General features: G+C 40.3%; 1 protein-coding gene across 7 annotated transcripts in view; it reads right to left on the bottom strand.

Moving 5' to 3' along the window:
* The window catches only part of ELOVL7 (ELOVL fatty acid elongase 7), a 30,936-nt gene that overhangs the window by 11,877 nt on the left and 452 nt on the right, over positions 1–18,607 (bottom strand). The window contains exon 2 of one of the 7 annotated variants that reach the window (XM_079330777.1): positions 8,717–8,774. The exons of 2 other annotated variants lie outside the window; for them this stretch is intronic. Coding sequence is in view for 3 of the 5 variants with exons in the window: in XM_079330773.1 (XP_079186899.1) it covers positions 654–769 (116 nt within the window). In the remaining 2 variants the exon portion in view is untranslated. Of the gene's footprint in view, positions 1–653; positions 779–1,350; positions 1,373–3,075; positions 3,102–3,240; positions 3,282–8,716; positions 8,775–18,607 lie in introns of those variants that run through there. 4 more of the 7 variants (XM_079330775.1, XM_079330774.1, XM_079330779.1 and 1 more) reach the window with 4 other exon arrangements.

Genomic DNA, 18,607 nt, shown 5'->3' with positions numbered 1-18,607 from the left:
TGTTATCTCAAGAAACTGTACTGTGGTTAACCATTACAATTAAGAGGCAAATATGAATAAAGAACAGATGATTAAATTATTTTTTATCACCATCTCCATTTAAAGTCCAAACTGCTGATATATGAGGAATTTCAGCTTTGCAAGGTTTATTATTGAAAAAAAAAAATTCTAAATAAGAAGTATTTCTAAGGTTTGTGGGAAGGAGAAAAAAGTACCAATATGTCAGAATACTCCTTTTGAATACAATAATTAGCCATATTATAATTAGGATGTAAATCCCACTCTGATGAATCAACTGTTTCCACACCAGAATCATGGAATGTCGTAGTACCAATGGCAACACATTAACCCACAAAAATTACCCAGCACATCCACTTTGCATGCAGTACCTCCTATTTATGTCAAATTTTTCAAAGAAGTATACATACAGGAATACTGACTTCTGGTCCACAATCAAACCCTCATCAGCCCTTCCCTTGCTTCATTCCACCTAGAAAATACCTTTTAAATATCCCAGCATATTTGACAGTGTTTTTCCCCTACCCACTCAGTGTCTCACTTTACCAGATGAATTATCTCGATACCCCTGCAATGTTCACACTGTATTCACCTTTATTAGTAGTATTTATTTATTATTTTAGGAAGCAGCACACCTTGATAACCAACTCCCTTCCTCTGCAGCCCTTCTGCATCTCCTCCAGGTTAACAGTGCTAGTTCTACCACTCCTGATGCTAATGTATCTCTCTCCTCAGATCTCCCCATTGTCATCTTCTCATTTATCTTTACCTTAACAGTGCATGAAAACAATTTCATCCTTATTTCCACTTCTACAAGTATATCCTGCCCACTGACATTATGCAGGAAGTTTTAGCCAGTACACTCACCCTTCACTGCCAGATGCAACCCAGACAAGCCTGCCTCCATTACAGTTCATCTGACCCACCTCATCTTCATCTTCATTCTACTGCCCACTTGTTTTCCTGGTTGCACTTCTGTCCTTTGTCTCTGAATATCTGCCATATCACCTGAATATCACCAATTTCACATTTGGAAAATGCTCCCTCTGCAAGTCTCCTTAAAGTTCACATTTTCAGAAATATCATCCTGCAACATCAGCATTTCCCAACCCAATGTCACTGCTTTCACGCTGACCATTTTCACGCATCCTGTATTCATATTACAATATTTGCTTCAGAGCTCTATGCTGATAAAGGTGCTGACAAAACAAGTAGGGGGCATCCTCTTTCTTTACTAGTGGAAACATGAGAAGCATTCTTGTGTTTAATGCTAGCAATCACATGAGAGAAAGGATTTTATGGTTGGAGGCAAATTATAAATATTATTGTCACCTTGCTCCATAAGCCAACTCTGGATGATATCAAATACACGTAAATCCAACCCTGTCCTGAACACCAGGTACTTCAGGGTACTCAACTGTGACAGCCAAGCAATTCAGCCATAACTGGTTCTGGGGAGGAGCCATTAAAAAAGTTTCCTTTATAAATAACTATTGTATTAAATTGTTAGACCAATTAAAATAAATTATCATTTTCATCCAGAATCCTTTCCATTTCAGACACATGAGAACAGTCTGTTAAGAGAAAAGGCATGGCAAACTGAAAGTACATCATGCAGTGGTTAAAACAATTCTACCAAAGCCCACAGAAACCTTGTGCAGAGCATGGCCCAATTTTTCAACAAACATATTCACTGAGTACAAATAATCATATTATATTTAACTGGTTCTTTGGGAAGAAAAGTAGTGATTTCACTGCCACTCAGTTTTCCCACCCTCACATTACTGGCACTCAGACTGGCTAGCTCAACATGCTGACCAAGACTAAAGTTAAACAAGAAATCTGCTTCAAAAAATGATCTTAAAAATCCAGAAAATTCAGTGTGGCTTCTAGCATTAAATCAATTGCTATTAAATATCCTTGTATTTGGTTTGCAAAGGCAAGCTTTGGTAGTGGCGGGGCTACAGGCGGGGCTCTCTACGTCTGTGAGAGGCTATGAGAAGCTTCCTCAGTGTCCAGCACAGCCAGTCTCTGGTGGCTCCAAAGATGCATGAACCTCAGCTATGGCCCAGCCCATTAGAAAAGGAGGCAATGCCTCTGTGATAACAGATTTAAGATGGAGAAGAAAATAAACCCCAAAGTTTGTGCAGTTGTAATCGCAGCCAGAGAAGAGCAGAGTGAGAATATGAGAGACACAGCTCTGCAGACACCAAGGTCAGTGCAGCAGGAGGGACAGGAGGTGCTCCAGGGGCAGAGCTGAGGCTCCCCTGCAGCCCCTGGTGCAGCCCATGGTGAGGCAGCTGTGCCCTGCAGCCCTGGAGGAGACCCAGGCCAGGGCAGGGGATGGCTGAGAGGAGGCTGTGACCCAGGGAAAAAGAAGGGCACACTGGAGCAGGCTGTGGCTGCAGGACTGCAGTCCATGGAAGACTGACCCATATTGCAGCAGCTCATGGAGAACTGTTGCTTATGGGATGGACTTGGAGAAGGTCACAGAGAACTGTCTCCCATGGGGGAGACCCCATGGAGCAGGGGAAAGACTCCTCTCTCTGAGCAGCAGCAGGGACATGATGAACCGACTACAACCTCCATTTTCCATCTCCCTGCACCACTCTGGGGGGAGGAGGCAGATCTGGGAAGGAGGAAAGGTGGAGGGGGCAAGTGTGTTCAGGTCTTATTTTACTTCTCATTATCATGCTCTGATTTAGTTAGTAATAAATTCAGTTTTACCTTTAATTCGAGTCCATTCTGCCTGTGATGATATTTGGCAAGTGACCATTCCCAATCCTTATCTTAACCCTTTGTTGTGACCCTGTCCAGCTGCAAAGAGGGAGTGAGAGAAAAGCTTTGGTGGGCATCTGACACCCAGACAGGGTCAACCCACTACAATGGGCTTGAGGTGTTGATTGTTATGTCCTCTTACAGTTGTCACTCAACAACTGCAAACTCACAAATAGACAATTCTTTACATTTACCCACTTGACTTCTCAACTTCACTTTAATTTTTGCATCAGAAGTCAGACAAACATGTTGTCAGTGTTTAAATAGCAACTCTTACACCTGCTAGGCATTGAGGCCAAATGTGAGACTTTTATCTGTAATTGGACTATTTCCAATAGATTTCTTCTAGTTGTAGTAGAAAGGCAGATGATGAAAATAGTGAAACTGGCCCTAGCCATAGTGATGGTGAGGGATTTGCCCCACTCTCCTGACTCCAGCACCCACAGGTCCTCTTCCTTTAAAACAGCCATCAAAAGTTTAGGCAGCAGAGGGTCTCAGCCTTCAAGATTTCTTTTCTGTTCATAGTCAAGCAAGATAAAACTCCACCACAGTTACCAGACTTCTTCTGAAAGTTCTGGAGTTCAATAACTTGAGAGAAGGATTTACAGAGAAAGTAGCCCCAGCCTCACCACTCAATAGTGACTGATCAATTAATCTGAATCTAAAAATAAGCAAAATACAGTAAGTTAACTCCAATTACTTTAAGAAATAATGTCTGCAAGAAAGACAGAGTTGTTCAGAACTTTCCTACAGTTAAAACATTTAACACCAATTTTTATATATGACATTTCTATTTCACTTTCAATGTGCTTTACAATTTACCTATTTTTCTAACTAGCTACCAAGTTTCCCTTCTTAAATCCACTTCTGTGAACAATAGTTGACAATGTTTGGCTCTCAGGATAATTTTTTTGTTAACTACTTACAAAAGGAGAGTTAATGGCAGCATGGAGGATATTTCATCTTACCTTGCTATACTTAGCTCACACACATTCACACACACTGGAAAATAATATGATCAAGGCCTGCCTTCTTCTTAATAGCAGAGTGGAAAAAAAAAAAGGAAATCACATGCCTACACACCAGATAAACAACTACCTTGTGCTTATCAGGAGAAAAACAAAACATTTTTGAAATACTGGGCTTTTTTATAGTAAATCTGTGTTGTTAAGAAGTAAACTGATAATGCTCTGACCATAATGCAATCTTTCAAAATGTTTTTTGTAGGCTACAGAAATTATTTTCTAAATGTGAGACTGGAAAGAGTTCACCTGAAGAGTCAAAGACTTGGAGCCAGAGAAGGTCATTTGTTAAATACACAGTTTTAGTTCTTCATCCTATAAACTCATCTGCCCATTATGCATTTGTACAGAGATAGTTGAGTCAGAAAAACATACATTTGGTTTACCTATCTGCTAATGTACTTACAGAATCAGTACATCAGCACTTTTCTTTACAATCTTCCCCTTTCTGCTTACATCAAAATTTAAAAATGCCATAAAAATGCTCAATAGATTTTCCAGTTTGTAACAAACTCTCTTAAAATTAGGCAACACTAGCAGACTCATTTTCGAAACTGGATTATTTTGAATGATATATTGCAAATAATACACAAACTCAAAAATGTAGTCATATAAGTAGTCTGCCCAGCTTGAAAAGTTCCAAATAACAGAGGAAGGCCTCTCAAACACACGCAATTGGAAAATAAGTGTCAAAATCACCTCAAAATGTATGCAAGATATTCAGCTCTTCAAAAGAAATAAACCCTAAAAATTTTCTTTTTGTCAATGGAAATAATACTGTGCACCTAAGCCCAAGTCAGTGTAATAGCATAATTTCTGAAGACATCTTTAACAAAATGTGCCACCAGCACTATAAAAAAAAAGAAGATATAAATGAGGCAAAGAAGGAAAAACTTTGTGATAAAGAGCAAAGTAATCTGCTGTGCTCTGGTTGCCTGCAGCTCAGCAGACAGCTGGCAAAGCCCACTAACTGCAGCTGAGCTAAGACACACAGCTTGGTAGAACCAGCTCCAAGTTGGACCACCACCTTTACTGGAGAGGCAAGAGCAGATAAGATTGTTTACACCAACAAAAATGCCACAAATTCTACAGCAAACCATATGAGAATGTCTGATGATGAGAAGTGGTGAGGAAACAAGATGCTGCAAGTGCTCCAGTTCACTTAGCTCAAAAAACTATTAGTAAATTTTGTTACTGGAATTACTGATATACCTCAAATATTTCTAATTTTTAAATGAGAACAAGAAGTTTCTCACATTCCTTTGCTTAACCCACATGAAAAATATTTGCCATTCTTTATGCTCATTTATTCCCCCTACATAGTTTTTAAATAATAAAACAGATATCAAGATTTGCTTTTAAATAGTAATTGTACAACAATTTTTAATGTTAATGGCTACTAAATAAAATAAGCATACAAAAGAACTTCACAAAAAACCCCTAAAAAACCACAAACACCCCCTCCAGAAAATAAAAAAAAATTCACACAAAAAAAAAGGAAAAAACCCACAACAGAATGAAATACTCTAATGCAAGCTCTGTCACTCCAAAAGGCAATTTTCAATTCAGTGTGAACTTGAAACACTTAACATTAAAAATTTACATTATAGAAAAAAGCTTATTAAAAAGACAGACAGACAGACAGTGATCCTTTAGAAAATGTCTGGAGATTATGAAAATCCAGTGCAGAATTCAGTGGACTAATTTCCACCCAGGACAGGTCCCAAAAGCAAAGTTTCTGGCATATCACACCTAGCCTGCTAAGACAGTGCTGGGGACCCAGTGGTTCTGGAGGATCACCCACCCTGCAGACCCCACTGGAAGAGGTGGAGCCTACATCAAGCATTGACCCATGCAGGTCTGATTTCAAAATTATAGCTTAAGAAATGGCAGTAATACCAGCTTACATATTCAGGCACAATTATGAAACTTTCATGTTTCAGAATCACTTTGTATACTGTTGTTAATTCTGCTCTTGAAGTTCAGAAGGTAATTAAATTAGGACGTTTCACAGATGGTATCTTAAGATTTACCTGGGAAATACCAGCTCTGCCCTTCCTATTTCCCAAGGCTGTGTGTTACATAATTGCAGTTATTTTAACTACATCACTCCCCTTATGTCACATGGCAAGTAACTACAAACTGCCTATTATATTACACAGATTACTCACCCGTATTCTGCAACAAAGTTTTAAACTTTAGCTGGGTGTCACCTGTTGTTAAAAATTTTGCGGACAGAAGTTTCTGTCACTGTTTCCATTTAATGCCTTCTCTCAACCATCCAGCCCAGTTTTTGAGAGATTCATCTCACATGCAAGTTTGCTACATCCTGCTTAAAATTGGATGGCTATTTCCTTTTTGATAATATTCTTATAAACACTGCCTCTGATAGATGAGAGTAGATATCCTAAAAACAGATTACTGATGCTTAAAAACTTTTATTAGAACATCAACTTATAAAATTCCTCATTGCAACTATCCAATAAAATATCTAAAACTTAGTGGTTGCCCATACTGAATTTTTTACATAGCACCCCTTTATTTCATCCTTTGCTTTTTAAACTGGTATCAAACTTGTTATTCACTTATGGGACTAAAGTACTCTAATCAGCAGAACTAGTGAAAACAGGCTTCATTTCAACCACACTTCACACTGGTTTTCTGTCTGGGAAACTGACTTCCCACTCTGCTGCTGTGTAAAATAAAGACCAGTTTGTATTTGCTTCCACATCTTTCTGTAAATTGTTAAAAGAACAGATACTGAAGACTTCACAGCAAAGCTGGACAGTAACAGTAGATGTGGAAAATCCCCTTCTTATGGGAAGAATTTCAGGAGTACAGCCCTGCTTTGTACCCAGCTCCCAGCCAGAATTACACGGCCACTCTCCTGGATCACATACACTGAACCAACCACCAGTGTCTGAATGGGAAAGGCCCCCAGTGCAGACCAGTCCCACAGCATCACTGCCACTGGGTCTGCCCCAGGCAGCTGCAGGAAAGCCACAGCAGTTCAACAATCTAAATGAAAGCTCAGGCTTCGAGAAAGAAAAAGAAATATATCATAGTCAAATCAGACTTGAAAGACTGAACTGGCTTGTGCAAAGGAAATACTAAAACTTACAAACTGAAATGCCACAGGAAGGGAGAAAAGTGGGAATAACAGCCCTGTCATAGATCCCTTTAAGCTGATAATGAAGTAATGTAGGGAAGCCACATCATCACCCAGTCCCGCCTACTCAATCCTGTACTAGATCCCTTGTCAAGAACTTCACATGCTCCACCTTTAAAAGTCATCACTCTATCCACCAGGGACACTCTACAAGATGAGATGTGAAGCCACAAAAATTACATTGTGATACAGTAAGGCAGGAAAAAACCTGTCATCACCAGTATCTTAAATATCTTAAATATATCACCTGAGGTTGCAGGGATGCATGTGAAATGATCCTAGGGACTAATCTCCTACATCACATAGAAAGACTTATCAAGTCTAAATAGCTCTTGCAACCATAGCCTGGAAGGAAATTTCTTTACAAGTCTGAATCCAGTTATCAGTTTAAATCCAGTTATCAGTTTAAATGAGACTCTGGGCACATCCCTGAAAAAGTTCTCAGTTTCACTTAGGAGTTGAGCATCAACTGTATCTTCACCAATTTTCTCTCCCTATACTTTCAATGTTTTAGATAAAACCAAAAACATAAGCAGGGAAAAATTCCTAATATTTTAACTTATTTTCAATGCTTGCCTGCCTTTAACAAAAGCTCTTTATTTAGCACTTAAATGTCAGTCATCCTTCAGCTTCCTGGTATCACCTACCTGCCCTGCTGCAGTGACTCCTCACACACCTTAGAACAGAAGCTTGCCTTGGTGCCCCAGAGCACAGGTTACACTTGGCTCCTTTGAGAGTGATTCCAGCTCAGTGACACCAGGTCACAGTGTCACCCAGACCTGCATACACAGTGACTCCTGTGGCACACAGCATGACAACTTTCACTTAGAATTCAAAATAAGGTTGTTAATGCAACCTCACTTCCACTTGATAATGGTATATCATTACCCTTATCAAAGGCCTTTGGTAATGCATTGATTTAGTAACTGGGCCATATCCAACCCAGGTTAATATCTTCCTTCCCCAAAGAACTTAGACTCTCCTTTTTCCTCCTTACCTTATTGTGCAGCTAGGAAAGCAGAATTTCAAATTTTCTTTAAAGACCAGATCAACTAAGCTTTAGGTCACTTTAAACAGACTTTCACAAAACAGGAACTAAGGGCTAGAAAGCAGTAACACAATCTGGTATTTTCAGCCGTGCTGCACAATCATGCTAACTCATACCCCCTGTGCTCCCTGCTCATTCATCTACAAGCCAACATCTTTGTAACACACAGAGCTCTCACCCATTCTGTTTGTTTTTCCTGTACAAACAGCTATGGTAGAGACAGTTCTGATAAGGATATGTAAGAATTATTTACAGCTGTGGTGTAAAGTGTATACACATCATTAGTAACCAAGCAAAACAGAATATAGGGCTCTGTACTGAATTAGAAGGGTAAGGACTGCTATTTACCTGCATGCAAAAGATAGCACAGACTGGGGTTTTTAAGCTGCCTAGGAAGCACGTTTTTAACACTCAGTTTATAGGTAAGCTCTAAAAAGAGAGAGGGAGTGCAAGTGCCAACTAAATACTTTGAATGAAAGGGATCAAGGACATCTAATGTCTGAGACTGTCCCCTTCCTTTAACAGCAAGCTGAGTCACTGAGTTGGCTCCACCATATTGTCTATCCTAAATCAATGTTGAGAGTTAATGCATACGAGTTAGTTGAATATAAAGCTCTCATACAGTGCATTAATCACAATAGGAACAGTTTGCTACTAAGGGCTTGGTTCGTGTTTACTCACCTCTTAGTAGAACAACAACATAAATTAAATTGTCACAGTGGGGGTCACTCCATGGAAGCTAAACAGAAACAGAACAGCTGACATAGACTTCGGCTTCCAGAGAAGACTCCTTAAAATGAAAGGGAACGGGACTTGTTACATAGGTAGCATCTTGCTAATCCAGCAAATGCCAACAGAAAAAAAAAAAAGCAGACAAGCTTTTTTATTTCCAAAGGCATGTCAAAAACAAGTATCAATGGCAATATACTAGTTGCTATTCAGCACTACAAAAAAAAATTAGAGCATAATTTTCACCTGCAGTACACAAAGACAGGTAGATGGGACTGTCTTTGTAAAATGAAAATACATCAAAAAAGAGTTTTACATAAAGAGGAGTTAGAAAAAAATGCTAATCATTGCCTTAAGAACACAATATTCACATTAAGAAAGAAGAGGTGAGCAAGTGAAGTGAGAAATATTCATAATTATTGAAGGAAGAGATGTTTTTTCAGTTACATCTTGTGTATAGCACACACTCAGCTCTTGTCACTGTAGTTACCATGGCAAAACAACATTGCAAAATCAATGCCATTTTATGGAATTTTTATTGCACCAGCTCTAACCTTGCTGGGTTCAGAATATTAGTAAGTAGTAACACTGATAACACCCGTGCAGAGTTGCAACACACTATTTTGTTCACCCTCTAACGCAGCAATTTACAGCAGTTGAACTGCTCCCACACCGCTCTCCCATGCTGACGCCAGCTAATTTGCTCTGCCATTGTTTCCCACTGCCTTGCACTTGCCCAACCTACCCACCCTCTGGGTCCTGGGCCGATATCCTAGGCAGCAAAATAATGCATTCCTTCTGCTCCTATTTTGCTTGCATTGCAGTAGGCAGGCATAAATTTTAAAGGCAGCTGACCTAGAACTGACACCCTCCCTTCCCTCCCCCCTCTTTTTAAGCTACCATGCAGCACAGTGGACATGCTGCTGAGCATTGTAAACATCAGCAACTGCACCCTCCCTGGGAGGCTCTTCCAAGAGAGCAGGAACCAGCTGTGCTACACCTTTGGCAGTGACCCACACAGCACAGCGTGAGCTTTGGGAAGTGTGACACGGGCAGCAGCAGCGCGGCGACAGGCAGAACTCAGGGGGACAAAAGCCACTTTAAAGGAAATGTGCTCAGTGCTTTTTAAACTAAAGTCTCAAACACTCCTCCTACCCAAGAAAGCATGCTGACAGTATCATTTAAAAAGCTGCTGCTCCCAAGTCCAGCGTTGGCAAATGTACTCTTTGGAGCACTCCAGGAAGCAGCTACACTGCCACATCCTAAATCTTTCCAGTCCGGAGATGGTAATTTATACAGCTGCAGCTGGAAGTTTCAAATCACTGAGGAATATGCAGGAAGGTATACAGGACGTAGGTTGTTGTTGTTTAAATTAACATTCTTCAGCATGATGAAAGGTTTGGTTAATCACTATGAAACACACTCATGAGTATTAGCACCAGGCAACCCACGAAGGCATGTTATACCATTGTTTGGAGACTCAGGCCTCTCAGTCACAACAACTAAATACTGCAGCAAAGCCCACTTCTCCTGGCACTCCATTTTTTTGTTTCTGCATCCCAAAGAAGATCTCCACTTTAAAAAAAAGTAATCACGCCTGATGAAAGTTATTGTGGAAGGGAAAAAGTGAAATACAGTTTCTGAAGTGGAAAAGCCAGATGTTTCTAGTGTAGTCCATACTCAATGGAGGAATCACAAAGAGGTGGAGGAATGGAAATGTACAGCAGAGAGGCATCTGAAGTTTAGGGATAACTGGAGGTAGTGACCCCACAGGCTCATCCTGAAGTCAAAGCCACTTGCATTGTCCTTATATGTTGAATCTAGAGATGAATGCATGGAAATTAGTACATTATAAACCCCCATTTGATTCTGTTCAAAATTTGAGTAAGCTCTGGGTGCCACTCAGGCCATCTTGCATGTTGCTTACACTACTTGCCCTATAACTTTCCCCAGTACCTCTTTCTTTTGAGATGACTCACCCATTGGAGGCAGATCCAGTTTGACAGCTTGGGCACATGGGGTGAACAAGAATGGGAGCACCTTTGCTTTCACCCATGCTAGCAGCAGTTCCAAAAATACCCTTTTCAACTTGCTATGCAGATACTCTTCTAAGGACTGTGGAAGTGCCTGACTTTCAAAGGGTTCTTGCAACAGACTTGGAGGCCAGAACTCAACAAACAGTACAGAATAGGAATATTCATGGTTGCCTATAAGCATTAGAGTGAGGAAACATCCAGACCCAGTGACCCAGAACAGTCAATGGCCTATGGAGACTAAAGAAAAACGTTGCGTGGGCAACACAATGTTGCATGGACAGTGTTCAGAAGACTGCCTAACCTCAACAGCTTGCATGAAAGCAAAACTATCCATCACCTAAAAACATTCACTGGCTTGATCAGCAAAAGTATCAAGATTTTTTAAACCAGATACAAAAATCCAACTTTAAAAATATATCAATTTTTCAATCAAATTTCAGGAACACAATATGCAGGTGTTTGCAAAACTCTGTTTGCTAAAATATTATGGGCAAAGATACCTTAATGACAATACACAGCTGTGAAGGCATACTTCTGCTCCAGATTTAGTTATCTAGACCTTAGTTTCTTTGCTAATGGGGATTTCTAAAAGCTCATTATTTTGCAGTTTCAGGAAGCTCAAAAACAGCACAATGAGCAGCACTATGCAGGACATGAGTTTAAACAGCAGCCCAGAACACCAAACAGTAACTTCACAGAGAAGCAGAATCAAACAACACATCCATGCACAGGTTTAATCACAGGTATGTAGTAAGGATTTTTCATCTTCTATCAATATTTTCCACTACCACAATAGAATGTACTTTTTACCATCTTTCCAAGCATTTGGAGACCACCCAGGACCACAAGACATCTCTGCAGTCTAAAATACAACAGTCCATGTAGGGATGAACCAGCTATGTCTGGCCTAGGCGACTGCACTTTTTTTTTTTTTTCTCTTTTCGATCCTGAAAGATTGCCAAGCATAAATAGCTTCAAAAATAAAAAATAAAAAAAAAAGATAGATCCCATCAACAAAGTGCATTAGGCAATGGATGTGCAACATCAGAATAACACAGGAGACAATAATACTTGCAACAAATAAGCTTGGCAAGCAGCAGAGTACTCAGCCTAATACTAATGTTCCTTTAAAACACCAGTATACTAGAAACAGACAAGTGTCTAACAGTCTACTCAGCATGCCACAGCATTATAACAGAAGAAAACTGCACTGTCTCCAATACAGAAGAAAATCAGACTTACTTATAGATATGCACTTAAGTAAACAAACAAGGTCTTAGTATTTTTGACATACAGGTTTCAATGCCTTGCAGAAAAGGTCAGTTAGTGACTTTGGTTCACTCTTTGTATGGATTTTCAGATCCCAGGGAAAAATGGGCGTATCTTCTACCAGTCAACACAGCAAAGCTGCAAGCAAAACTAAAGTGTTACTGGTTCAATACTCCAGTGAATACACAAAATTAGCAGGCCACACCTCCCTTCCTGAACCTAAAACAACACTGTAGCTCTCATCAAAAAGCAAATGTGGTTTGCTTCTACTCTTCTTCTCCCTCACTTCAGCATGACTCTATTGCTCACACTTGAACCAAACTATTTGCTTTCACACACATTCTTTGTCTTATACATACATTATTCAGGTGCAGGTTCATCCAGCTGACCATATCCAAGAAGTGTGATGCTATCCCACTGACTGGAAAGGAAGACTGGATCTCTTCCCACTGCACTCATCTCAAAGAATGAGCCAAGGTCATACAGTTTCACAGTCTGTAGAAGTGACTCCCTCACTTATCACAAGAAAGTCTTTCCAGTTTCAATCAAGTTTTGTCTGATGCTTCAGCACCTTGGATGAAAGCAGCTGATGAAATATCACACTTTACAACAATATGCGTAAAGTCTCTACAGGATAAAAGCCAGAACACCAGATTGCACAATTTCCACACCTCCAGAGGCAATTTTCCATTCCATACTTTTAAATGTAGTTCAAATGGGGTATACGAGATGTTCAGTTTTAAAACAAAGTAGCAACTTCATTTCAAAACTGGGAAAAATTGCAGAGCAAACCAGAACTCAGCATGGTCTAGTCTATGCACAGGAACATTTTCTCCACAACTTTCTGAGAAGCTTCCCTAACTGGCCAAGTGGATCACTTCAGTTTATGAAAAGCAGTTTCAGGATAATCTGAAATTCAAATAGAGAACACTTCATCCCATAAGATTTCAAGCAGTCATTAAAGGACTAGTTGAAGAGAGGCACAGGATATTCTAATGGCCCCTGTATTTTACATTCCCTCCTCTCTTTCTAAAATCTGCCATGTTCCTAGTTAGAAGTTAAACTGAGTGAACTTCCTGAACATCACAGCTATGGCACGAGGCTATTTACAGCCTTGCCTTATAGTTTTTCTCTTTTTCATGTAAAAAAACTTAAGCAAACTCCTTAACTTGACTTGTTACAGAACAACAGGTGCTACAGAGACAATGTTGTCAGCACAGCAGAAATAATGAGAGTGGTTGCAACAAGGCAATGAGAAGTTCACCTTACAAGTAGTTTTATGAAAGGTTTCATTTTACAGTTGACAGTGAACATTTGAGTTGACTTCATTATCCTCTTGGCTGTGGTCAACTATATTCTACAATTCTTGTTCACAAGAGACAAAGGGGGACAGAGCACTTCCAAATTAAAAATAATAGTAGCAATAATAATTTCATTAAGCTTGTCACACCCCTTCTATACAGCTAAAGACTAAAGAATGAATTTTTTTCTTCAGCACTGAGCAAACAAGCTAGAATTCTGACTACAGGATTAATAAAGAAGGTATTAAATCTGGATTTTTCCAACTGTACATCTAAACAAATACAAAAGGGACTGTTGTGGATGTTAAGAATACAAATACTGTAAAACCCTCTATTCTCTTGCAATATACCTGAATTCAAGTAATTTTCACCTGTACAAAAGGAAATATTGCCAGCTACTACTTCTCTGAACTGACTACAGACATTTCCACGTGCCCAACCCCACCTATTCATAATGCCATATGGTAAACAAATACTGCAGTATTTACTTAACAGAATAAATGAGCTCATCTGACCAACAACCCTGATAATCTTAAGGCTTCAGCCAGTTTATTTTTGTGAAAAATAACGGAAAAAATTTTGCACTTCCTAGCAGATCAGGTGAAAACATAAACAAACAAACAGAAAAGTATGTGCCATCTCAACTGACTTTCCTGAAAGAAAGAATACAGTACCAATGGGAACCATTCCCATACTCTAAAAGCATACAGAGAACCACTGAATCAGGTTTTTGTGACTTTGCTTTAAGTCATTTCAGGACTGATGATACAATGCAAATTATTTCCAAATCAACAAACTGATCTTTGTGAGTCAGACTCCAGCAAGAGTCGTCCCCTTCTTTTGTTAGAAAACAAAGAATGAAAGGAATAGAGTAAGCTATATTTTTATCTCAGGCATAGCCATAAACCCTGAATGCTATCTCTGGGATAGGAGCATTCTCTTGAATTCCAGCCCATGAGATGCCTGTTGAAACTTAGCAGCTTTTTGCACAGTGCATCCTATTTCTTTGCACAGGGTTTTGCAGTGCACTAGACAAAGTTACGCTCACATTCACATGCATTCAGTGAGGCATTGCTTCAAAAAAAAAAAAAAAAAAGTCTTTGAATAGAGGCTTCAGGCACAGAGCCCAGTGTGCAAGGCCCATATCAATATAAAACATAATCCAAACTACAAAGAATTCACAATACAATTAAACACAGGCAGGCAGCATGTAGGAATTCATAAAGCTGCTACAAGCAGCTTCTCTTTAGCACAGCCTGCTCAAGCAGAGCAAGTCTGGCTGTTTACAGGGTAAGCTGGCAATTATAAGAGCACTTTTAATAGTAGCAATGTAATTTTAATCAACCTCTCTCCCCATTACTCATACCTGCTCCTATGTCACCCTTGAATTCTGCTGGAACAACCATTTTTCTGGCTGCACAATAAAACAGCTTGAGAAACAGACCCAGCACAGGAGAGCAAGCCTCCCAGAAAAAGAAAGGGTATTTTTTAACCTAGACTGTTTCCTCAGTACTTCTTAGTACCAGCTTTCACCAACAAATACTCCAACACAAAAGAAAAACGACACAAGAAGCACATGCACAGAAAAGCATAATAGAATAGGAGGAATAATGGAAATGTTGGTGAAACATCAGCCTAAGTAGGTGTCACAAGTGGAGTGGAGATAAGGGTCAATATTTGCTGCTATTACCCTGGCACAGTTAAAAAGGGCAATCTGAATACTATTGCTCCTAGCAAATAAAATGGTTCATGGAGTTTACTGACACCTGTATTTGTCCTCCTTGTGACATATGTGCCTCTTTGCAGGTGGAAGCCAGAGTTTGCTTTGGGCTGGATAGGCTTTACAAGCAGGTTTTTTTAGGAGATTTGTGCTCTACCTCAGGATTTTAAATGCTACTGAAATTCAATTCCTCAGACTCTCATCAAGAATCAAGATAACACTTAAAGACATTTAAGTCTGTAGTTCTCTAAGCTGTGTATCCATCTCATATTACTCCATTCATGAACCATTTACAGGTATTCTCCAGCAACATGTTCAATGATAAATTGCTGTGTGTAGCCATCATAAGCAGACAGAACAAAAATGACAGAAGTACACACAGAGGAAAAAAAGACAAACTGACAGACATGTTGAAAGTATTTTACTTGGTGAATTCAGTAAAAATAGAAAAAACTGACCAAAAACCAAAAACAACCAACTATTCATTATTCCCATGTCAATAGTCAGCATTAAACACTGAAAATAAAGACAAAGATAAGAGACATCTGAGTTATTCTGGTGTCTATCATTAGTGTAAACTCATGTACTTAACATTTTACTTCTTGGATTTCAACTAAATGCCACATACATAGAAAAAAATTCTTAACTGCTACACGACTGATAACTTTGCCAAAGTTTTGGCAAACTGGAAATGTGACAACAGGCACTAAAACTACTGCATGACCCTCTAGCTTTAGCAATATCATTTAAAAGAAACTGCTTTAAAAAAAGTACAGTCAGGTTTACAAAATTAACTACTTGTTTTGTTAATTCCTTTATTCTAATAATCTCATATTTTTGGGAAGTAAAAGGTTTCATTTCCACCATTCAGGCTGCATCTGCCCTCTACATGCAGCACTCAGCCTCAGTACTGGGCAAGATCCCTGGGCAAGCACATGGGACTTGCTCCCTAGCACCGTGCAACAGTGCAGAGTAATCACAGCTTTCAGTGCAGCTTTCAAGCACAGACCAAGTCCCCCTTAAGTACTCAGAAAGGCCTACCAAAACTGCTGTTTGAAGTTAACAGTCGATAAACTGCAAAGAGAAAAGCATAACTAAGTCTGCCATTTCTTGAATCTAATACTTGGGCAATGAGAAACTGATAAAAACACTGCCTGTGTGTGTCACATGCTGTGACTTCATAAAGGAAACCAGAATAGTGAGGAGCTGCAGTGAGGAACAGAGGAATAGTGAGAGGAACAAGTATTTCTTTCTTTCCAGCTACCCAGACTTTGAGAAGCAGCTTAAAGTTTCAAACATCCATTAGCCTGAAGTGAATATGAGTGCTGGGCTACAATATTATTTGTATAAAGTATGCTGTGTCACTGAAGAGGTCAACATTCCATCTATTCATACTTGCCTATATACTAGAGTTCTACTATTCATATTTAGCAAATTGTCCTTGATCCACTTCAGACAAAACAACACAGTTGGTCCAAACCCATAACTGATAACCAACCCATCTTATTTTAGCTGGAGCAGACGAGGGAGCTCACACCAGCCTCCACCAGGAAAATTACGGGGCAGCAGCCTCTGACAGCCATGCTGAGGCAGTCATCAGAAGGGAGAGATGCCGCATGAAGTCTGCCAAGTTAGATTCAGAACACAATAAACATGATTTCACAAGCAGCTAATGAAGATCCAGAAAGGGGTCCTGGCTCCCTTCCACCTCCTGCCCCTGATCATGGCACAGAGGTGACATCCTCCCACTTCCCTCACCCCACACATGCCTCCCATGCCCAGCCCATGCAGTGCTTCTGCTTCTGCCTCGCTCTGCATCTGCCCACACCTCCAGAAATTTGTGTGTTAGGCAACCAGATATGGGCAGGCCAGAGGAAGAGATAAGACAAGCATTAACCCAGACACATTGGGCAGAAGCAGCTTCAAGAGGAAGAGCAGAAGTCCACAGCAGGGAGGAAAAAAAAGATTACCAGTTTATTGCAGCAGAGAGAAACAAAGCCAGGAAGGACAGAGAGAGGCAAGGGGTGCACACTCAGCAAAAGCCACCAAGTCAGGATACAGAACCATCCCTGATTAGCTCTTTTACTGATACACAACTAGTTCATAGGTATTTCATGGTATTTGGTGAGCTTCATAATGAGTTAAATCCTATTTGGCTTGTCTTACTTGACTAATGCTGTGGCATCTTTCCCAACACATTCCATGAATATTGCTTCCTGCACCAGAACCTGTCTTGCTCTACCAATAAATACTTAATGGAAAGATCACATGTTATACTGAAATACCATAACGTTGCATTATTCCTAGTATTTTCAATAGAGGTGATGCCTAGGAAGAATTTCAAAGAATGATAGAATGGCCTGGGTTGGAAAGATCACCTAGTTCCCAACTCCTGCCATGTCCAGGGACAGCTTTCACTAGACCAGGTTGTTCAGAGCCTGAGTGCGTCCTGGGCAGCACCCCAAGTGTTGAGCAGCAGAATAAATCAAGCAGCATGCTATTCCCAGGCTGCTCCCAACAACCAGAAAAACTTGTTGAAACTTCTCCCACATGTCAGTGTTCAGTACAGACCTACACACGGGACTGGGGAGAACTGAATTACAATGAAGTAAGGAAGAGAGTATCCACACATGACTGTAAGTTTTCTGGTTTATCTGAACAGCATTTATTAACATACCTTGACTTCTTATTCAAGCAAAGAAAAAAAAGTCAGTAAGAGCTGGTTTGCAGCCTCACTATGACTTTCCAAGCATCACACTATTGTGTCTTGGTGACAGCAACACCCAAGACCCAACCAAAGCCTCAATTCAGAAAGTATTTACAAAATAAGTATCCACAAATTTACAATTCTGTAACAATATATATGACAGCTACAGTTGTAAAGGACAAGCCTGCTCCAGTGTAGCCTCATCAACACCCCTCAAGCTGGCACTGACCTTGCTCTTGGCTTCAGCGGCGATGTGGCTACTCCTTAAGGATGGATCTATCCCACATGGCAGCAAAGGTCTCCAAAGATGAGGAAGGCAGCAAGCCAGACAGCCACCCTTCCAGCCTGCCAGACAACCCCTGGCTAGACATCACCCCTCCAGCCCTACATTTTAATATCAGCATCTTAAGCACATGGGCCACACCTCTTCCCCGACTTTCTCCAACCTTCACCCTTGAACAGAAAGAAACCTCATCTTCCTGATGCATGGGACCACTCTTTGGGAGAAAAAGGTGTGGGAAGAGAAGAGCATTTTTCAACAGTAAGGTCCCTGATGCAGTGGGGCCATGCACATACCACGATTGTAACTTGCTCCTCAGGACAGGAAGGTGAGCTCTGTTCATGTGAGACATAGCCACAGGCCCTTGAGAGACAGGCACCGGGAGGTGTGGGGCACAGGCAGAGGGTTTGGAAGAACAAGTATTGCTTAGTTCCAGACACAGCCAAAGGGTTTGGGGGCACAGACAAGGTGTGGTGTAGGGCACAGATAGCAAGCTTGGAGGCACTACAGGGTGAAGTACATTCGGTGGA

Source organism: Erithacus rubecula, assembly GCF_903797595.1.
Source record: "Erithacus rubecula genome assembly, chromosome: Z".
Lineage (NCBI taxonomy): Eukaryota > Metazoa > Chordata > Aves > Passeriformes > Muscicapidae > Erithacus > Erithacus rubecula.
Note: the sequence above shows the minus strand (reverse complement) of the source record. Positions and strands in the feature narration are given on the sequence as shown.